The following is a 24011-nucleotide window of genomic DNA, read 5'->3' as shown; positions in this document are numbered from 1 at the left end:
CACTCACACATTTTTAAAAACTGTGGTAAAATATGCATAACACAAAATGTACCATATTAACCATTTTTAAGTGTACAGTTCAGTAGTGTTAAATGTATTCATATTTTTGTACATCCAATCCCCAAAACTTTTTCATCTTGCAAAACTAAAACTCTATGCCCCTTAGATAACTGCTCCCGATTCCCCGTTGCCCTAGCTCCTGGCAAACACCATTCTGTGTTCTGTTTCTATGAGTTGGACTACTCTAGGTACTTCATACAAGTGGAATCCTACAGTATATATCTTTTCATGACTGGCTTATTTCACTTAGCATAATGCCCTCAAGGTTCATCCACATCGTAGCATGTGCCAGAATTCCCTCCCTTTTTAAGGCTGAATAATATTCCATTGCATGTGTATAGTACATTTTGTTTATCCATTCTTCAAGTGCTCCAAGAAGGAGCACTTGGGTTGCTTCCATCTCTTGGCTATTGTGAATAATCCTGCTATAAACATGCTTGTATAAACGTATTTCTTTCTAAAATATATGAAGAACAGTTGTGCAACCACCACAAAATTCAAGGGTTGGAATATTAACAATAGTAGATACCTTCCTACATTCTCTGCTCACCCTCCAGAGAAAACCACCATCTTGAATTTTGTATTATTTTCTTACTTTTGTTTATAGTTTTCTCACCTTGCTCACATAACTAATAAATGTTGATAAATCACATTTGTGTTGTTGCATGAAGCTGTAGTTCATCTGTTTTGCTACTGTATGAAATCCATTGTATGAATAGACCACAGTTTGTATATACATTCACCTACTGAAAAGGTATTTTGGGTTGTCTCCAGTGTTTTCAATTACAATGGACCACCGATTGCAAGGACCACTTTGATACGTGTCTCCTGGAGTACAAGTGCAAGTGTTTCTTTCAAGTACATAGCTAGGGTGGAATCCCAAGGTGTATGTGAATATCCAATGCTTTACAAATTAATGCCAAATTGTGTACCAATTTATATTCTTCTCTAGAACTGTATGCAAGATTTTCTTGTTCTACATCCTCTTCAACACTTAGTACAGTCAGACTTCTACATCTTTGCCAATCAAAGACTTACGAGATGGCAACTTACTGTGATCTTGTTTGTATTTCCACAATCGTTAATGAGATTGAGCACTTTTTATATCTTTGTTGGGTACATGTGTATCCTCTTCTGTGAAGTATCTGTTTATGTCTTTCGCCTAATTCTTTTATTAATAATAGTTGTATAAACGTTTCTATGTCATGTTAGTTTTCATTTTTGCAGTTTGACCTTTGTCTTCTACCTTTGCTGGGGACATTATATATTTTTAAATGTGATTCTTGACTACAACCTCTTCTGCCACACAGGTGATATCGTCATCCTTACAAAACCACTGGTGGTGTCTAAAGGTGACAGAGGTTTCTTGACAACCACCATTCTCCTGGCTGTGGATGGAACAGACAAGCCTGAGGAGCTGCTCTATGTTATCACCTCCCCGCCGCGACATGGCCAGTTGGAATATGTTCGCTACCCTGGAGTCCCCATTACAAGCTTCAGCCAAATGGACGTAGCAGGGCAGATGGTTTGCTACATACATAAGGGCAAGGCCGCTGTCCCGAGTGACACGTTCAGGTGAGCCCCATGGAAACTTTTCTGACCCCCTTCCTTGGATTAATACTTAGAAAGAGAAAAGGCCAGGAATGGTGGCTCACATCTGTAATCCTAGCACTTTGGGAGGCCGAAGTGGGAGGATCAATCGCTTAAGGCCAGGAGACCAGGCTGAGCAAGAGCGAGATCCCATCTCTGCAAAAAATAGAAAAACTAGCCAGGCATTTAGTCCCAGCTACTTGGGAGACTGAGGGAGTCGTATTGCTTGAGCCCAGGAGTTTGAGGTTGCAGTGAGTTATGATGATGCCACTGCACCCTAGCCTGGCCAACACAGTGAGACCCTATCTCAAAAAAAGAAAAAGAAAAAGAAAAAGAAAGTGAAAAGGAGATATGTTAATGTATTGTACTATAGTAATCATTTTATAAAATATACATATATCTCATAACATCATGTTGTATAGCTTAAGTATATATAATAAAATTTATTTTTTAAAAAAAGGGGAGAAAAATGAATCCTTTTCCAGCTCTGGTATAGCTGTGCTTTCTTCTACTGCCTAGAAGGTGCTCAATTTAAATGACAGGAGCAAAGCAAGACATTGGGGCCTGTCATTGAGAAATGAATGCAGCAAGCAGACCTAAATACAAGCCCTTTCATGAGGAGAAATGTGAAGAGCTGAGGGTCCCAGCTAAGGATAGACGTAGAAAAGTCATTTCCCTCTTTGGAGTATGTTTGCCTATCTGAGGAAAAGGCATTTATTAGTAAACATTGGGCATAAGCTGACACTGCCTTTTGACACAATGTGTTCCAGTAACTGTATCATAAATCATGTTGTCATAAAGTGGATCATATGTCCCCACAGAAATGATGGTGTGATTGGGGGCTGTGCACCTGGTCAAGGATTCTGTATCAAATAAATCACTGGAATGAATAACAGTCTGGTGAAAAGGCAAAGATACAACATTAATGAAAGTCTACATTCATTTAAAATGTGGAAATTTGTTTCAAGTCACATAAAGCAAGAGCAACTCTAGAAGATCTATAATCTAGCAGTTCTCAAAGCTGGCCAAACTTAAGGCCCTTAATAGAAATACAGATCCTAGGCCAGGGAGAGGAAGAGGAAATGTCAGACCAGACTTTGAGGGAACCGTGGTATATGGTCCAATTTTGAGTTTTACTGATTAAGAAGACCCTGAGAACATTGATTTGTCTGCCATACACTCAGGCTTCTGGCCCCTGGGATACAATTTTCACCATGTCACAATACAACCTTCTAAAGAGTGCTATAACATAACATAAATGGAGCATACTCCTATATTATTCAATGGGTTCCCACAAACTATCCAGTATCACCAATACACCCATATTCAAATACCTACCGCTCTCCTCTCTCATACATTTTGCCTATCTAAACCCAGTATGTCTGCTATGATAAACACTGTTTAAAGGTCAGCAAAGATTACTTTGTTTGCTTTTTTAGCATTTTAAATAATTTCTGAGAGCTGATTTGAATAGTCCAACTCTTAAACAAAAAATCCAGGAAAGCTGAACTGAAACCATCTTTTGTGTCTTGATAAATGTCCCTCAACAAGCAGATAACCATTTAATTGATCAGTATCTTTACCAATATCTTTACCAATTCAGTGCTTGAGTGTTGCTAGGCATTAATTAAAACATTAAGAGTAGGGATTCCTTTCTGAGCTGGTTCTGTTGTTGGAGAAGTAGTATGGTGTCGCTGTTAAGGAAATTACTCACAAGTCTGTGGCCTTCATCAAGTTATACAAGCTCCTGGGCTTGTTTCTTCTTCAGTGAAATGAAATGATGCTCACAGCACCTGCCTCCCAGGGTTGTTGGGAGGTTTAAATGAGCTTAGGCATGTAAAGTACTTAAAATGATATCTGGCACGTAGGAAGAACTAAATCGGTATTAGCTGCTAAATCAGTATTACTATTACTGTTATCATTATTTATTACATTCTTTCCTCGGCCCCTTCTTACTGCTGATCTTTATTAACACCAAGCATGATCGTGAAGGAGGAAAGAAGTTTCAGAGAAGAGCAACGGTTATTCTTCTTTTTCTGTTTGCTAATGAAGGCTGGGTGCTTCTTGGCTTAGTACACGTGTATCTGATCCAGGGCTTTTAATTTTACACTTGTTTCTGGAACTTCTTGCTGCTCTACCTTCCTGCTTCCCTCAGTCAATGCCCACAGGACAGTCTGCTGAAGACATTAATGACTGTATTGGAGAAACCAGTGACCTTGCTGGAGAAGCCAAAGAATGAATGTGTAAAGATATTGAGAAATGAAGGTTAGGTACTAATCAGATGCTGAGACTAAAAAACAAAATCTCCCTGTGTCAGGATTGGTGATACTGTAAAAATTTCCTCATTTGCATCCAGAGAAAGTCATATAAGATGGCATTTTGGAAATCACTCATCCCAGGAATTTCTACATTTCTAGATCCTCAGAGAATTACCTGGGAGAATTACAAAATACTAATTCTTGCGCCTCACCCGAGAGAGGCAACTTTGGTAAGTCCAGTCTCGGGCCCAGATCTGTACTTTAAGAAGCTTTCCAGGCAATTCTTGATGCAGTCAGGACTAGCACTCACGGATCTGGTCCAGTCCATTGTTCTAAGTGTGTTCTGAGGAGCCTTGAGAACTTGTGGAAGCCCTCCTGGGGCCTCCCGGAGACAGAAAATGAAGAGCTAAATTGGTGGGGTTCTGGGGACTTGAGACAAATGTATTGATCTTTGTTCTGTTTTGGGTTTTTTTTTTTTTTTTGACACTTTGTTTTCTAGTTTTTTTTGCACACTGGGCTTCTGGGCAAGGTTTTCTTTTAGCAAAAAGGCTTCGGTACCTTAGCAGGTGGTGCTAATATGTCTTTAACAGCTCTTCCTATTTACTGTGTTCTCTTTTAAACAAAGAGAGTACAGGCCTCAGGTGGCAAGCCATTGGGCAACAATATCTAGCTAGAATTAAAAACCCTACTTTCTTATATTTATTTTTGTAGTATTCATGGTAATTAAGTTTTTAGTATTTAAAACTTTCAATTCTAGTAGTTAAAAAGTCTCCTTTTAAGTACATTTAAGTAAAAAAGTGAATTGATATAAAGCAAAATAGTAAGTAATGAGTACAAGTAGTACAGGCACATGGCAAAAATGATGACGGTGGTGTTTGAATGACTTAAGATTAGGAAACAGGGCCATAGGGAGAAAACGAACAACAAAGGTTGAAAAGCATTGATTTGGCCCAATCTCTTCATTTACACGTAGGAAAGCTAGTATTGCTTGAACATCTGCAATGCATCAGGCAGTGTACCAGACTCTTTTTTGTATGTTAAGCCTTAAGCCTTAAACCACCACCTTGAGAGAGATGTGGTTGTTCCCATTTTATGCGTGAGAAAACCAAGGTTCCAAGAGGCAAAAGAAGTCACCTAAATCGACATAACTGAATCGTCACTGAATCTGGGGCTGAGAGCTCATTTCCAGTGGAGAATTCTTTCCATTATACCTTGTTTTACCAAAAAATTGCAGAGAAAATGCATTTGTGCAAAGGAACCTCCTCAATGTGTCATTCTGATATTTGGCCAGCAGTTTTGCATATTTATAATGGAAGAGCCTAGCATCTGCCCAAGACCTGCATTTTAATCTTGTCATTTCTCTAACCCAATCGTGGACTGCTGTGTTGTTTGTCAAGTGGAGCTACACCAAAGCTGAAAGCCTGTTTTAATGAAAGTGTGATCATGGTGCTTTTTAAAAATTAAATATATGCAACCAATCTAATCACCTAAATTTATGTTGCTTGCTGTTAAATTTGGCAAGGAATTTGGCTGGGTAGAAGAGATAAATTCTGTGGCAGAGGATTTTTTCCCCCTCTCCCTTTTTAATGTAAGATACGGCAGCATTAATTAAACAGGGGGTTTAATAGTCAGATTTTACCTTCTGCAAAAATATTTTGTGAATCATAAATTTCTCCTGCATTGTTTGGTGCTGCTGGCCTGGAAGAAAGATTTGGCAGCATGTTCTAGGACAGATGACACCAAGTGATTAGCAAGCTGACTTCAGCTGCTGGCAGCCGGGCACTAAAAGAACATGCTAATGTCCTCCATTTTGACATGCCGGCTGGACTTTTTTTTTTTTTCTGAGGAGCTGGCGCTATTTATGATTCCATTTTTATCTTTTAAATGCCATGACAGATGGCAGATTCTTCAGCCAACTCTATTGCCAGGAAATGCAGAAAGCTTGAAAGCACCGTGATAATGGTGAAATCAGACCAGTCAGGCACCCCTGACAAATCTGAGACTCATTCCCCAAATTTCATGAGAATGGTGGTCATCTTGGCTGCATCCCTTCTCAGGAGGTTGTAATAAGAGAAATTAAACAAAATAGACCCACGGAAGGAGCTGCTACCTCGATACCACCAGCTTCTTCACCTCAGAGTGGATACCAACGTAGCGAAGGCACTGTTGTTTCAAATCTTTATGACATATTTGGAGGCTTTTTGAGGGAGGGGGAGCATTTGGAAGATCATCTGGTCAACTTCTGCAGACATGAGCAGCAGTGACCTTGCTTCACTTGCCTTGCTGGCTTTATTTTGACTGGGAACCCAACCATAACCATTCACTCTGTCTCTCTCTCTGGCAATGTTTTTTTTTTATTTGCCTGTGAGTGGTTTACATTGTTACTTGTGAAAGTGGAATGACGTATTTGATCCAGTCATGTTTAGAAATTGCATCTTTTTTCACTCCTGGCTTATTAGCTTTAGGTCAGTGCAGACAGCTGCCTCGGTGTCCCAGCTGGGAACAGTGGCCTCAGTAAACATATTTCTTGCTCCTCTGTGGTCTCTGGTCTGCTTGCCCCCATGCCCATCTGTCTGATGGCAGACTGCCTATTTCCAATGTGGTTGGATCCCAGTCATCAGGCAGGGAGGAGTTTGAGGTGGACAGCCTGGATCATGAGACAACCTCAGTGTCCTCACAGAGGTCACGCACGCATAGAGTAAATGTGGCCATCCTGAGACTGAACTTTGAGGACCCTATCAGGCAATTTTGGAATTCAGTCTCCAGAGAAGAAAGTCAGAATCTTTAATGATGGCCGCTCTGACGGAGCTGCTGGAGCTCCCGGGAGCTCACTTTCAACCCTGTCGCTCCTGATCCCATCTCTCTCCCCCTTGCCCCTTCGTTCTTCTTCCTTCTTCACTGATGTTTGACAGACTTTTAATGGGGCACAAAGTCTAACCCCACAGTTACTGATAATACTAATAATACGTGACCTTTGGCTTTCATTTGTACTAGACTATCAACGGCTGATTTAAAACTCTCCCCATTTGATACGGGGACCTGGTAGGGAATAGAGAACTACTTTATTTGTAAAACAGGGTAGAATGAGAGGTGGGAAACATATTTCTGGAGGGGTAAAGTGGAAAAGGGAGAACTTGGAGGCACTGGTGAACGCCTGGCCTTCTTTTTATTTTACCTTGAATCAGATGATAGAATCTAGGAGGGAATATAAAAAAGTAACAGGAAAACAACAGAATAAGGACGTAATTCCATGAAAGGCTTTGCCTGAGACATAGAGCCTAATTTTTATGCCTAAAAATGCATATCACTTGAACTTTGACTGTGAAGGTGGCTAAATTAAAAAGTTTGAAGAACACACAGACACTTTTCTAGGTGCAATTCTGTTTTTCTTTTTTATAAATAACTAATTTTGCAAACACTTCATGATTCAGCAATGAAATTGCCCAATTTGCTTAGAATATAATTGATCAAAGGTTTAGAATTACAAAAGGAAAACTGACCGGTTTGTTTTAAGGAAACTGTGATTTTGCTCCATCTAAAATTCTAAAGATAATTTAATACCCTGATTCAAACTGTAAAAAAGATGCTGTGAAAAAAGAGTAGGTTCCATTTGTTACAAGTCCAGGTGTATCCAATGTCAAAATTTCCTTTATTTGTTATATTTCACTTAGCAATTTTAATTTTTTGGACATAAATTCCTTGTCTTTGCATCACATCGAATTTTCCCTGTAGGTAGTCTGATTGATTAGATAATTAGAAAGCTCAAAAACTTGATCCTAGCTTTCAAAGCAAGATCTGTCGTCAGCTAAACTCATCTCCCTTCGTGTCCAGCTGTTCCTCTCCCCGAGTCCTTTGCGCAGACAGGGCTTGATCCTTGCACCCCCACAACCTGGTTCAGGTTCCTCCATGGTCAAAGTAAAGCATCAACTCTCAAATCTTGAAGAAACCTTGAAGAACAAGACACATTTCACAAAGAATAAAAAAGTTGTTAGTCAAATTTGCCAGATTAATAAAATAAATATCCTCATACCTTCCCTAATGAAAAAAGCATGCCCTCCAAAGGAAATTTTTATATAGTTTTTATTTCACAAAAACATTACTTTTAGCAATTTTTGCATCACTGGAATATGAGTGTATCCTCCATGAATATTTCTACCAACTGTGGTGGATTGAGAGAAGTGAATGGCACAGCTCTACAATTACTTCTAAGTACATTTCTTTGGTGTATGGTGAATTTGTCAATCCTACTTGATAATAGTGATTTCCTAACCTTTTGGAGTTTTAATATTGCATCTTTTTTGCATCATTACATGATACTCTTAATTATTCTTAAAATAAAAATTATATATTGAAATTTTGTAAAGATCATTTAAATTAGTGTTATTGTGAGATTGGCTGTACCAGGTAGAATGCAATTTAGTGATCAATATAATCAAAAGCATATTATGTCTATTGGATGTCGGGCAGTGGGGAGGGGAGGAGGGGAGGAGGGGACGGGTATAGTTTTGCAATGGTGCTTAGGTGCCATAATTCTTTTGTGGTGGATTGCTAAAGCAACATTTATTAAAAACTCTGCAAGAGCAGAGGGTGTAGGATCAAAAGACCTGGGTTCTAGTCCCAGCTCTAGCTACTATTATACCTTCCTTATGATCTTCCATGAAATTTCTGAACATTCTTTGAAGCAAGGAAATAATCCCTGTCTAGCGTAACTCCCACATATTTTATAAGAAACAAATGTAGAAGCATGTGTAAACTGTAAGAGATTAGAGCCTCATAACATTTTAGAGTTGGATGATACTTAACGATCATCTGATCCATCCTTTCATTTTATAGAAGAGTGAGAATGAGGTCCAGAAAGGGGAGATGAGTTAGGTAAAATTACATGGCTGAGAAATGCGGTCCACCCTTAAGAAATTTACCATGAAAACATGAATAGAATGAATTAGCCAAATTCAGCCTATTCAATATTTTATTGGCCTCCCAATTATCAGTCTTAAAAGTTTAGCTTATTGCATTCCTAGGAAGGCTATACAATTGCAAAATTATAAATAAATAAAAGGAGTATGCTCTTTAAACTCATATATAGTGTAATGGGTCTAATTGAATGGGCAATTCCTGTTTGGCGCAAGGAACTACATTGAACACTGACAAGGCTGAGAAATATCATTGGCAGAGTTTCCAGCTCCATCACATGGGCCTACCATTAATGCTGTTGGGAAAATGCTTGTGGGCATAGAATGGTCAGTTTATGTGTTACCCAGTGACTGGTTAATGATAGAAAGGCATTCTCCTGAAAGATCTGCCCTTGATTTTTTTCATTTGAGTCACAACACGACATACCCTTTAGTAAAGGTGTGTATTGTTATCATTTCATTCCAGTAGATGGTGACACAAGAATCCATGCTGAAGGCTGCCTTGCCTCTCTTTGCCAGATTCATCGTCAGCAATGGACTGCGGACCAAGCACGGGATGCTTGAGATCACACTGGAGACTGTGGACAGAGCCTTGCCCGTGGTGACCAGGAACAAGGGGTTGAGACTGGCCGAAGGGGCCATGGGCCTGCTTTCCCCTGACCTCCTGCAGCTGAGCGATCCTGACACGCCTGTGGAGAGCCTCACCTTCCTCTTGGCTGAGCTCCCAAAGCACGGCCAGCTCTACCTGCGGGGGACAGTGCTACTTCAACACAATTTCACTCAGCAGGATGTGGACAGCAGGAATGTGGCCTACCAGCACTCAGGAGGGGACTCCCACATTGACTGCTTCACTTTCGTGGCCACTGACAGGACAAACCAAGGCTTTGTTGTGAATGGGAGAGTGTGGGAGGAGCCCGTTTCATTCACCATTCAGGCAAGTATGACAAACACACAGATCATTGCCAGAGATGTGACAACAGCAACTTTAAGAACTATTTCCTATTTCCTTTCCTCTTTCATTCCAATACGGACTGTGTATCTACACCATGGTGGGCATATTGGATGACTAAAACAGACATGATCCCTGAGTACGGGCTAATGGCTAACCCTAAGAGTAGGTTGTAGTACAGAAAGGAGGGGGAAAAAACGGCTTTGGAGTCAGACAGACCTAGGTTTGAATTTCTGTTTGTCATTTATTAACTGTGTGACCTCAAAAGAGTTCTCTAACTCCTTTGCATCTACTTTCCCTTCTTTGGAAAACATGCCTGCAGCATTGTGGTGAGAATCCACTACGAGTAGGTGGTCAAAGCAGTAGCATATTGCCTGAAACACAGATGATATTCAATGTCTTGTGACTGCTGTTACACAATGTGACTAATCATACTCTTATGATGATGCTTATTGGCCCATGTCATCTATGGGTATTGTAATGGCTTTCAACTTAAACATATGAAAACTTACAAGGCAGCATCAATATTGCACATGTAATAATGGTGAGGATAATAATAGCAGCAGCCACCATTTCTTTAGTGTTAACTGTGGATCAGATCCACTTTATATAAATCTCATTTGATTTTCATAAAAATCCCATGAGGTAAGTTTTATTGCCTATGTTTTATAGACGAGGGAACTGAGGTTCAGAAATTAAATAATTTGATCAAATATACACAAAGACCTCAAGTCTTTCTGGTCCCAAATTCTGTGTTCTTTCTATGACACTATGCTGCCACATTTTTTCAGTATTACAGTGATTCTTGGAGGGCATAATGTGTTTTTCTTTTTTGAGTCAAAATACATCAAATATATTCTGGCTCTCAAATCCTTGAATCTACTTTCCTTGGAAGTAGTTCACCCCTGTTCTACACACTTCCACCAATAGCAGAGTAGGTATAAATTTGTCTCGTATTTCAGGATACTTCGTGACTAGTAAAATAATCATATTTTCCTCTGCCCTTATATATATATACACGTATATAGTATGTATGTATCAATATAGACAGATATGGAGAGAGAGAGAAAGACAGAGGGAGATTTATCTTATGGAGTAGGTTCTTGCAATTGTAGGGCCTAACATGTCTGAAATATACAAGGCAAGTTGGCAGGCTGCAAATTTCAGCAGGAGTTGATGTTGCAGGGCTTGAGCCCAAAGGCAGTCTGAAGCCAAAGTTCCTTCCTCTTTGGGGGACCTGGGTCTTTTCCCTTAAGGCCTGTGACTGATTGGTTGAGACCCACCCATATTACGGAGGGCAATTTGCATTACTCGAAGTCTACTGATTTCAGTGTTAATCACATTTAAAACACCATAGCCTAGCAAAGTTGACACATAAAATTAACCCCCATGGTCTCGGTCTCTATCTAAAGTGGGGAGTCGTGATAGACAGCATGGGTGCTGGATGGGCCTTTGGCACGAGGGGGGGTCCAGCAAATGTAATGAAATGATGACACATTGGGAGAAGAGAGAAGGTGTCGGTATCATTGACACAGTATGTAAGAAGCACCTTGTACATATTAAAATTATTGGCTTTTAAATTATATTATAATGAACTTTCAAATTATTTTTCATGATTTTTTTTATTAGTCCCATCCCACTCTTCAGTCTGTTATTATCTTTTTCTTGATGTCTAACTCTTCACTCTAGGTTGAGAAATGCCACTGTGCTGTCCAACCAGGAATAATTTTCTGGGTCTGTTTGGCTGCAAATTTGTAAGAATTATAATAGAAATTCTGAGTGCAGACATAAGAGCTCCTTCCCGCACTCCACAGCAGAGATGGAAAAGGGAATGGAGTTTGGAGGAAGTACCAGGACTTAAATCAGGTCTCTCCCTACACCAGCATTCATCTTGAAGAGCATGGGTATCACAAGAGAGTTATCCCTTGAAAGTCATGGAATTTATTGATAGGAAAATGTTGGATATATGTTGTAAAAGTTCTTTTTCATCACAAGTACAAGGTTTTCCTTGCAGAAAAAAAATCATTATGTATAAAAACCTCATAAGGAAAGCCTCAAACTTTCTCCTATAACCCCCCCGACTCCTCTGGCCTCTCTGAGCAGAGAGGTCAAAAGGCTTTAGGAAGTGACTGACCCCTGACAGCAGTGTAGGAGAAATGATTCCCTCAGTCTCTTGCTTTCAAGAGCCTTTTCTGCCAAAACAATATGATGTTGACCACCTTTGAGTGATGAATTGGTTCAAATAAGTCTCCAAGCATGAGTAAACTACTCTTATGGTGGTACCTGGGTAACGGACGGCGAAGCTACTAGATTTAACAGGTGCAAAACACAGGCACAACCCAACATTCATTTTGCGGAAATCATTTTTGTCTGAACAAGATGACTGCAGCTGATGCAACCTGTAGTCCTCCTTCAAAGAGGGAGGGCTCGGGTGAGGTAGAAAGGACTCCTGTAATTGCTAAGGTTCTGGCATGTTTGAGATGATTTTCAGTAAATCAAATACAAGTTATCATAGGATACAGCTTTCTTTTAAAAAACATGCCTTGCACTCCAATATTGAAAAATGCTTCTTGTATACCGAGCCAGAAGATCTGCTTTGAAGAAGCTATGTACCCTAATAAGATCTAGGACATATTTTAGCATGATTATGACCAGAGACACAACAGGGGACCATGTAACTGGAGTTTAGATATTAACAGGCATTTATTACTTTTGTAACACTTTTATTTTTAAGGCAAATACAACATCCCAAAACAAAACAACGATCCTACACTCAGCTATTTATGAAGTTTGAGGATTTCTTACGTGGCTTGGAAGTATTTTGATTTTTCCTCTTCTCCCACTGACCACCCCCTTCCTGTCCACCATGGTTGTGGAAGCTTCTTCCCTAACAAGACACTATGACAGTTTGACTCTCCACCTCCCACCCGACTGCACAGCTCTGAAAGTGGCTGCCCACTCTTTTCAGGAAAGGAAAAGAATGACTATGACTTTTGAAAATGTTTGTTGTGGTTCCGGTTTATAATATAGTAGCTTATTGTAAAGAATTCATAAACTACAGAAAGGAACAAGAAAAAAAATCCTTTGCAATTGTACCACTCGAAGATAACTATTGGCTTCCTCACATTCTTTTATTCTGTGCAATTGAAAAATCAGGACAATATTGTACGTACTATTAAGCATATCACCTGTTTCCACTCTTCATATACCATGAACATTTCCTCATCTCATTGAATATTTTTTAAAAGTTTGATTTTAAAAGTCTGAGTAGGACTTGGTCTCAGGTGGAGATGGTTCATAATCAATGCCCTGCTGGAGTTTTATGTTTTTTGGAATTTTAAAATTGCTATTATAATATTTATTGAATATATATCTAATACATGTATATGCACATTTTTCTGTACATGTCTAATTTTTCTATAAGATAAAGAGCATTTTTGTCCAAAAAAATTTTCACTATTTTGCATCCCTACCAGCAAAATATAAAAATGTCTGTTTCTCCACATACTTACCAACTCGAGTTATGATTATTTTTGATTTCAAAAAAGAATCTTGCCAATTTGAAAGAAAGAAGTAGTTGATTATGACAAAATTCCATATAGAAATAAACAGAGGAGGAGCTGTAATTTTTCGCACCCCAAGACAAATGAACAGATTTGTGCAAATGATCCCAGACATTTATTTGTCTATATGAACATATATATGTATTTGTTTTTAACAAAAATAGTATTATAATCATCTTCTATTCTGCAACTTGCTGGGATTTTTTCAATTAACACAAAGTTGCGGAAAATTTTCATTATTGATTTCATCTTACCCCTTATTTTTTTAATAGCTGCAAAGTAGTTTATATAAGAATATACAAAAAAATATATGGTCTTATCATTGATATGAATTCTTTGCTAGGGTGAACTAAGATTTATAGCAGTATCATTTGAGGGCAAATGAAGTTAGGAATCGAGAGAGTAGGAGTGAGGGGAATGAAGGTAGTTTTCTTGTACGTGTTTTCTAGTATCAGTGGTGAAATTGTGCTAATTCATCCAAACCTGCGCCATCCCCAACCTGCAACGGTTATCTTGCAAATGCAAGATGGACTGAGCTCCGTACAGACTACCATACCTGAATGAAGTCTGTTGTGGTATTTTAACCTGTTCTCCTGTTCTTGCTTATGACTCATTGCCCGTTCGCCATCTTTACAAATCTGGCACACCTGTTTAGTTACCTGGCTCTTGTTCTCAATGAAACAAATATGCAAATGTCTAAAATAGCCAGCTTTTCATTTTTTTCTTACTGAGGTATTTCTATTTCTATTCAACATTTTTGTCAGTCGAACAAAGACATGCCAAAAAAATTCTGTGTATTTATAAACTCATACAGTTTTGTTTCTGTAAATCACTAAACACTGGAAAAATAGGAAAATCCTTCTGTGGAGCTAACATTAAGTTGGCCATACAATTCTTGGGTCAGTTTCTATGTATACATTCCAGAAATATTCCATGGGCTTCTGTTAGGGTTCAGGCACTGTGCCAGGTGCAGGGAATAGAGGAGAGGGGCGGGGAAGAGACCTAATGTCGGCCCTCACAGAGCTTGCATGCTAAGGGGGAGTCAGGCAGGAGACAAATTGATAAAGTTGGTTGAAGGTTTACAATGGAAAGTTGGCCTCTCTTCCAGGCACTGAGATATTTGCTGAGGATATTGTGAATGGGACGGTCTTTAGCAGATATTAACTCATGAGGAGTATAAGGAATCTGAAACTTAGGAGAGTTTGTCAGTGTTGAACCATGAAAGCCCTACGTTGCATGGGGGTGAGAAACCTCTGGGTAACATTGCATGTAACACTGATGATTCAGGTGGACCAGTTGGACAGAACAGCCCCCCGGATCACACTCTTGCATTCCCCTTCTCAAGTGGGGCTCCTGAAAAATGGCTGTTATGGGATTTACATCACTTCCCGTGTGTTGAAGGCAGCAGACCCTGACACTGAGGATGATCAAATCATCTTTAAGATTTTACAAGGCCCACAACACGGACATCTGGAGAACACAACAACAGGTACTGCCTTCCTTAATCCTTATAATTGCTCATTTTAAAATACCCAGTGGCTGGCAGGACTAGAGAGTAATTTAAGTAAGTGTAGGCCCATTTGGTAAACACTCCCCAGGGCTTACTGATAGATGCAGTTTATAAATCAATATTGGTGCTAAAGAGGGTTTGAAGCTGAGTTTTACTAAATTCATCTTGACTGGGAGAGCCAAATGCTGATATACAGCTGTTTATTGTTTACATTTTTTTCTCAACAACAGATTGTAATATATTCAGAGGAACACGGGGTCAGGATTAAATTTCATATTTGTGTCTAATTTTTTCTTCTATTATGAATTCTAAATGATGTCAGTTCATTTTTTAAAATGCTGGGGGTTTTTTTCCTGATGATTTCTCTGGGTCATATAATATTTCTGCTTTATGAACGCAATGGTCATAATATACCATTAAATGGGATGGCACAGAATTATGGATTTTTATTACTCTGTCTTCCTACTCTCCTTCTATTTTTGTATTTTCTGTAAGGCAAATATTTCTGAAGCAAAGCAGATTTAAAGTGTAATTTATGTTCATTGCATTTGAGTTTTAAGATAGCTGCGGTAATATTGATTTCTTTTAAAAAAATGTACTTTAGCTGTTCTTTAAAGCTGTTTAAAATAAAATAGATAATTTTATAAGCCCTTATTGAATGTTCTGTTTGATTACCTAGGAGATTCACGTATTTCTTTTTTGTAGGTGAATTTATCCGTGAGAAATTTAGCCAAAAGGACTTAAACAGTAAGACCATTCTTTACATCATAAACCCCTCTTTGGAAGTAAATTCAGATATCATGGAATTTCAGATCATGGACCCCACAGGGAACTCGGCCACTCCTCAAATGTAATTTCTTTTGCTTATTCAGTAGTCCTGTATATAACGTTCAGAATGTGTCTGAATATTGGCAAAGTGAAATGTTCTTTTTCAGATGAAATCCAGGAAGATAAACTGATAGACCATTTCATCTGCTCATAGAATTTGTTTTGAAGGGGAATTTTCTTTTCATTACTGCTTGATAATGGGAAAGCCAATAGCTTTACAGAGCATAGAAATATCACAAAATTAAGTTGAACAGTGCTGGGTTATTAATGTTATGCGTGTAAATGCAAACACTCTCACACGCAGAGAAGTTTCTGTGTTGACAACCCACAAGCATCCAGTACTGAGCTTGCTGGCTCATGTATAAATCGTGCAGCAAGAGGTCACTCTAGGACCATGTTAGTAACCATAGGCTTCTAAAATATCCAGGGTCGGGAAGAATAAGGTGGTGAAAAGGATTGGCCAAACATTTTCTCTTTCCCTGATGAAAAAATTACAGTAACTTGAAAATGCCTTTATAAGTTAATAAACCTAGAGAAGATGAGGATAACGTAAAGAGGAAAATAGACTTAGGAAAATCTTAAATGACATTTGGAAGGTGTGTAAAGGGTACAGCCCTCAGAATAACAAGAGAAACAAACCCTCAAAATTAAGATTAACAGACCACAGTAATTTCACTGACTGGGCCCCTATTCTAGACTTTTCTTGAATAACTTACCAGCTAGCAGATGTTCTTAGAACGGTCTATCAGAGCTGCGTTTTTTTCTGTTTTTTTAATTTGATAGCCTTCTTTGTCACCTCAAAGAAAAGTTGTTCATTTATCCTAGTGTTAGTATTCACCATTCCTAGTCATACTAAATACCATAAGTGAGCACAGCCCTATTGTGATCCTTTTATGGAATATGGACAAAGGAAGAAAAGAAACCCGAGGCACCCTCTCGGCAGTCTCCATTCTTGCCTTTTCTTTTTGATCCTGAATTGTAGTTTCAAAAGCCTGCCAGCAGAGGTCACTATAGTCATTGTTAGAAACAAACCTGACATCCTTTTCTTAGCAAAACACGTTCCAAGGGTCCCACCGCCATTGCACTGATAAAGTGTAGTGCCTGGCCCAGATTTATTAACTCCAGAGGTTTTTTTATTGAGTGGCTACTATATGTCAGGCGTCTAGTACTAGGAGCTGGGAAGTAGGTGAAAACAAAGAAGACCTGGCCCCTGACATTAAAATATAATCCTGAGACTACAAAACTTAAATAAATGACCCCCACCTATTAAACTGTTTTTGCCTAAGAGAAATAATTCCTTAAAATCACAATCTTTATGGAAAATATGTCAACTACTTGCAATATCAAACATCTTCCAATTCTCAAGAAAAATGTAAAAAAAAATCCTACTTTAAAAACATTAATAAATTGACTTCACTTAGGTTTTTTTAAACATTAATAGTTAAACTAAAAAACATAAGAATATTGATCATACTTGTTACTGACCTAATGTTGACCTCTTGTCCTTCACGTATGAGCTCAGTGTAGCCGACAGAGAATTTTTTTCCTCCAGCAATGGTGCTAGATTGATATCGCTTCACTCACATGCCTTTTTCATTCCTTGTTGTTACGAGGACATTGCTTTTTGAAGGCTCTTTGTGTTTTTAAATAAACCTCAAATTCATATGAGAATTACAGCAGAATTTGCTTAATTTAATTTTAACCTTAATTGAAGCTATTTTAAATAGGATCCTGATTTGTTGGATATCAGTTTTCATGTACTTATGCTGGAGATGTTTCTAATTCAACTTGAAATGATGGGAACCAATAGAATGAAATGCTGTAGCGTATGCCTACCAAGGAGTAAGTAATAGAAAAATAACTTTGATTTGATTCTGACATACATCAGGCTATTTTCTTTAGAGTGGACAAGGGAGGTAAAAGTTGCTCAGCATTTATCTTCATAATTTTTGAATGATATGATTGTCCCCAACCCCATATGAATTTTTTGGAACTAGGTGCACATTTTTCCAATAAGAAACAATGTTCCGAATGGTGGTTTGTCTTCCAGACAGCCAGCAAGAGCTTACTACAATAGAAATCACAGCCATTTGCAATATAATGGTTTTTTTCTCTATTTCATTGCTATTTCTTTAATCATCGCAACCACCTGTGAGTTAGGTACCACCATAATCTAGAACTTACATATGAGGAAACTGAGGCACAGAGATAAAAAGTGACTTTTCTAAGCTCATGCAGACAATTAGTGAGGGAGCTGGGATTCAGGCCCAGGAAATGTAGCTTTAGAGTCCATAGTTTTCCTCACTGTGCTAAAGAACTTGCCCATTCTTAGCACCTGTGCTAAATTGACCTGCAGGGACTGGAACAGCAGACTCATCTCCCTCCTTTCACTCCAGACATTGGCCACATAGGCAGCAAGAAAGAAGGAATACTTACTCTTCAAGGACTTTAAAGTTTAGTGTTTTTTTAAAAAATACAAATTGCAGATATCAATATTAGTGTGCACTCTGTATCTAACACACTGGGATTTATGGTTTATTAACCACTGGACTTGTAGCTAAAGGACAGAGTTTGAACTTTGGGTCTGCCATTCACCTAGTGATTGTTCCAGCCTTAGTTATCTTATCTGTATAATGGGGGCAAAACTACAATTTGTTTAGAGAAACAAATGCGGTAACATCTTGTGTATTTAAGGTCCTTAACAAATGCCACTTGTGGTGGTGATTACTATGGTTGTTAATTCATGTGGGTACAACAATTCACTGTGTGAAGAAGTGTCCCAGAAACATATGGTGGATTAGAAAGCCCACCTCTAATTAGAAATTGTTCCTGGGACGATTCCCAAAGTGAATGATCAGTATGCTTATTAATCAATAAGAAGACCTGGCCATGGAACTTTGTGTTCTTCTTTGGCTTAGACAGGATTAAGAGGTTAACGTTCTTCATATCTGAAGGGGCGAAAAACCTCTGTAATGAAGCTGAAGGGACCGGTAGCCATAGTCTGGAGCAGAAAGGGGCCTCTTGTGGAGCATTGGAAGGACCCCCGCTCGGTGGGAATGTCTCAGAATCTCGATTGCTGGTCAGTTGTCACCATTGCAGTGTTCCTATAGCGTGTCAGTCCCGAAGGATCAATAGATGTTTCATTTTAAAAAGTGTTAGAAAATGCTTATTTAAGTGAGATTAATCAAGTTATTGCCAGTTAGCGAGCACGTCTGCTTGTTTAACTGCATCACATCCCAGAATCATCGAGATGCACGTGTGGATTGGGAATCTCTGACTGAGGGAGAGTTCGCAGCGTTATCTCAACCTGACTGGGCTATAGAATCGCCCCCACCCCCAACACACACACACACACACACACACACACACACACTCTCACAGAATAGCTCTGGGAACACGTTTTTCCTGGGATTCATTTGGGAGACACTTTGTTGTAAATGAAAATTATTTTATAATACTGAAATCCATGGAAATTTGCATAAAGGTTTAGATTTGACTTAGTGCCTAAATTTCAGGCACTGTGCTTGGACAAGGAAATTAGGCTCAAAGCTTTTAAGCAATTATCCCAAAGTCACTGGATGAGAGAAGAGCTGAAAGTGAACCCTGACCTCCGAATCTAAGTGAGCGCTCATCGTATCACTCATTTCCTGGCACGACTCACTCACAGGCTAATGTCTGTTCTCTCGTCCAAGGTGGCTCTCCAACATGATCTGCAGAAGTCCCAAACTGAGTTACACAGGACCCGCATCATTCATCAAAAGCACCTTTGCAGACCACAGAATGCAGTCAGCTTCTCATCAGGGCAGTTGTCCTAATACTTCTTCCATGTGGACCTCTTTCTTGTGCCCACTAGAAAAAAAAAAAAGTGAACTTCTAAAGCAAAGTTGTCCCATGCTGAAGTTCTTGATAGCTCAGGGGCTGCTTCCCCAGCTCTGCCTGCTTCCAAGCACTCTGCTTCTTCCCCTCCCTCTGGCAACCTGCACTCTAGCTGTTCTATTATTCCTTTTTGGCTTTAAAAGAGAAGGGACAGAAGAGATAAAAAAGAAAATGAATTTTGACCAGGAAAACTTTGTAATGTTTTAGCAGCTTTTATGAAACACCTTGCAGGGGAAGAGGTTGACGCGATTGGCTAGCTAACGCCCGCATGTTACCTGCAAGCCAGGAGTTAAGGTATTTGGCTACAGAGCAGATCTTAGGAAAGCGCAGAGGAAGGGAAGGAAAATAGCACTTACGAAGCACCCACTGTGTACAGGTGCTTTATACATATTAACTAATTTTAATTTCCATCATTTGACATGAGTGTAATTCTCTTCATTTTAAAGATAATGAAAACTGAGGCCCAGAGAGACTAAGCAACTGACCGTAATCACACACTAATAAGCGGTTGCAAGGTGTGTTCGATTCCAAAGCACTTGGTTTGGGTACTCACTATGCTGCCTCTTGGCTAAACACCATTTCCCCATTATCAAGAGAAAAAGAGAAAAATGAAAACACAGGTGTTCATAGCATTAGATGATGGAGTTTAATAGCATCATCTTTGCATTGATAAGTCTTAGATTGAATACTTGGAAAAATATTTTTAACATTTCCATTTTCTTAAGTCATTTGCTACTTGATTATAAGTAAAGATCTAGTTATAAAAATAGTAATTTAATCAAAGTTTTAGCTGCTATGAAACCTTTTACTGAGAAGCTCAAAATACTTAATGAGAATTCATGAAGGTTCATTTAACCCCTTTGAAGTACAGACTCATCATTATCATACTTCGAAATGTGTAATAATTACATTATTATAGGAAGTGAGGAAACTGAGGCATAGAGAGGCTAAATATCTTTTCCACAGACTCTTGGTAACTTGAATTAATGTCCCAAATCCCAGACTGGTGTTTTAACCCCAAATGTTTCTTTCCATTTATTGTTTCTTCATATAAATGAATCATATAGCCACAAAATAAAATACGAGAAAGTACATATATTTTACTCCATTACAGAGTCTCTTAACCTTGTTACTACTGGTATTTCGGGACAGCTAATCCGTTGTCAGAGGGGAGTGTCCTGGACATTGCAGGATGTTCAGCAGCATCCCTGGCTGCCGTCAGCTGGGTGCTGGTACCACCCTCTTCCCAGCTGTGACAATCAAAACTGCCTCCAGACATTGCCGTATGTTGAGAACTACACACACGCCTTAGAAAATAGCATACATATGTGTTAAGAAATTATGATTTATGGTAGAATGCTCTTTTATCAATGCCATCTTTCTCTCTATACTAATAAAGTCGAATAATAGTCCAAAATGCAGAGTAATTCGGGGCTAGAGAGAACACGGAAGGATCATCTAGCCTAGCATTTTTTCAAAGTGTGTGAAAGATGATGTTAATAATGTTGGGGAGAAAAACATTTTTGATGGCCAGCTTAGCTTGGGAAACAGTGGGCTACACAAGATTCATTCATTTAGTTAATAAATATTTACTGAGCACATACTATGTTTTAGACATTTTACAAGGGACTTTGGATATATCAGTGAACCAAAGACCCATGTTTTCTTGGAGCATTTATGGGATCTAAGTAAATTTGATAGTATGTTATACATGATGCATGCTTTGGAAAATGAAAAAGTTGGTCGGGATAAGGAGGAATTGAAGGTGCTGGGCTTTGGGAAAGAGGTTGCAATTTATTTATTTGTCTGCTTGTTTTTGAGACAAGGTCTCACTCTGTCACCCAGGCTGGAGTGGAGTGGCACAATCATATCTCACATCAGCCTTGAACTCCTGGGCTCAAGTGATCCTCCTGCCTCAGCCTCCTGAGTAGCTAGGACTACAGTTGCCGGCCACCATGCCTAGCTAGAGGTTGCAATTTTAAATTGAGTGTTTAAACAGCATTTCTTGCACCCGACTGCTTAGAGTTGGAGAGTGGCAGAGGGAGCAGAAGCCTCACATCTTCTAATCCAATTTTTTTCACTAGTCCATACTATGTCTTTCATTGACATTATTGGTTGTCAAGGACCAAAATTTAGCTTCACATTGAACTAGCTTTTTCTATTGTGATGAATACCCCAAAACCACTTATGGAGGTGGTTCTCAACTAGGGACGACTTTCTTCATAAGGGACATTTGGCAATGTCTGGAAACAGTTTTCATTGTTGTCACTGGGGGGAAGTGATGCTACAGCATCTAATGAGCAGGGGTCAGGGATGCTGCTAAGCATCCTACAACACACAGGACAGCCCCCACCACAACGAATTATCTGGTACAAAATGTCAATAATGTTGAGATTGAGAAACTCTGACCTAGAGGCTGGAGGAGTTTCCACCTCCTGCTAAATGGCTTGAAATGATTGCCATATGGATTTCACATAAAGTGTGTCTGTAAACTTCATTTCTAACTGTAGAGTGAGCTATACTGGATAGTGATAGAATGGAGGGATTATTAAAATGTGAAGATGTGATGTGAACTGATCTTTATCTACATGACATCTACACATCCAAACTTCCCAAATTTCTCTCATGGGCTCCTGCATGTGGATATTTACATAATGCCAAGTATATAGCGGTGTGACTTCTTGCAGGGAAAATTCTCAAGTGATTGACCACGTCTCTTATTTTTCATCCAGGTGTTTGTGTACAGTTTCAGCAATCACAGTCTCAGCATAGAAAGATCTTCTCAAATACAGCACTGCAAAAAACAAAAAATCATATTAAAAACATTTGTTGCACATATCCTGTGGGTATGAAAGTGCTATTTTTATTTAGATATTTAAAGATATAGCCTGGCTTAAATTTCATGGCTTTTCAATAGATCTATATTATCTGTAGTGAATAGTTTTAAGAAAACAAAATAGAATATCGTGTAATGACAACCTTGACCTATAAGCATTATGTAGCATTCTAATGGTGCATCAGGGAAATGCAGACATATTCCCAGACACTAAGATCTTTCATTCTTTGAATCTTAACAGCCCTCTGAATGGTTCCCTTCTGGATTTAGATCAGCAAATTGCATTTAGCTTTAGGCCTTGAGGTCACCAGGATCTGCAGAGTGACATTGATGGATTTTTGCTTGTCATGGTTAGCGTTAGCAATGGACGAAGTCTCAGAAGAATTGGGCATTGAAATTCATTTGAACTCACTGATAGCTGAAATACATCCAAATTTATCTGTTTCACTCTTTCCTGTCTTCTCCCCTAATCCCTCTTACTTAATTTTTTTTCTTTCTCATCTACCTGGACCTTTTCAAAATTCTTTGCAACATGTTATTTCTATTGACATTTATGATATCTTTGCTGCTTGTTGTCTTGTAATTCTTTATGCATGCAGTAGTCTCCTGTTATCTGCAAGTGATACATTCCAAGACCTCCAATGGATGTCTGAAACTGCGGATAGTATTGAACCCTATGCACACAATGCTTTTTCCTATCCTGTACAAACATATCTATGATAAAGTTTAATTCATAAATTAGGCACAGTAAGAGACTAACAACAATAACATAATAAAAATAGAACAATTATAACAATATACCAGCATCACAGCTCTTGCATTTTGGGGTTATGATTAAGTAAAGCCAGAGTGACTTGAACACAAGCACTGTGATACTGCAACAGTCACTCTGATAAAAGAGCCGGCTGCTAAGTGACTAAGGAGCATCTACAGTGTGGATACGTTGGACAAAGGGATGAGTCATACCCTGGGTGGGACGACACAGGATGACTCGAGATTTCATCACACTATTCAGAATAGCATGTAATTTAAAACTTTCGACTTGTTTATTTGGGGAACTTTACATTTAGTATTTTCAGACCACAGTTGACAGGTAATTGGAACTGCAGGTGACCCTGGAAAAGTAAATTGTGGATAAGGGAGGACTACTGTAGTCATTTATTTTTGTATTTCTTGATCTGTTTCATGCCACATTTGAATGCAGTTGCATCAGAGACCCATAAGGGTCCTAATATTTTAAAATATAAGGATCCTGTTCTCATGTCAAAAATTTTATTAAGCTTAGCATGCCAGTAAGTTTTATATCTATAGATTGCATAAAAATGTATGTTTATGTAGATTCGTGACCCTGTGATAATTCCATGCTTCTACCCTCCCCCTCCCTGAGCCATGACCCTCAGCTATGAACCAGTGCTATTGAGTTTATTTTGCTACAGAATACTTTATGTCCTTGTGATTTGACACATGATCAGTGGATACAAGAACAAAAAGTGGTTATTTGAGATAAACTTACTCTCTAATGTGAATGGCCCCTAGGAAACCCTGGAGAGTCCGTGAAATTTGTGAACTCATATTCCACGGAGTAGCACCCAGAATTTCTAATTTTGGAAGGGAGGGAGGGAGGAAAG

The 24011-nt window shown here is 38.9% G+C and overlaps 1 protein-coding gene across 1 annotated transcript in view; it reads left to right on the top strand.

The window, feature by feature from the left end:
* Nucleotides 1–24011, top strand: part of FREM1 (FRAS1 related extracellular matrix 1) — a 117814-nt gene that overhangs the window by 71631 nt on the left and 22172 nt on the right. Inside the window, exons 23-26 of the mRNA XM_012665022.1 lie at nucleotides 1371–1635; nucleotides 9341–9755; nucleotides 14621–14822; nucleotides 15549–15693. Coding sequence (XP_012520476.1) covers nucleotides 1371–1635; nucleotides 9341–9755; nucleotides 14621–14822; nucleotides 15549–15693 — 1027 coding nt within the window. The remainder of the gene's footprint in view (nucleotides 1–1370; nucleotides 1636–9340; nucleotides 9756–14620; nucleotides 14823–15548; nucleotides 15694–24011) is intronic.

Source organism: Propithecus coquereli, unplaced genomic scaffold (assembly GCF_000956105.1).
Source record: "Propithecus coquereli isolate 6110/MARCELLA unplaced genomic scaffold, Pcoq_1.0 Scaffold95, whole genome shotgun sequence".
Lineage (NCBI taxonomy): Eukaryota > Metazoa > Chordata > Mammalia > Primates > Indriidae > Propithecus > Propithecus coquereli.
Note: the sequence above shows the minus strand (reverse complement) of the source record. Positions and strands in the feature narration are given on the sequence as shown.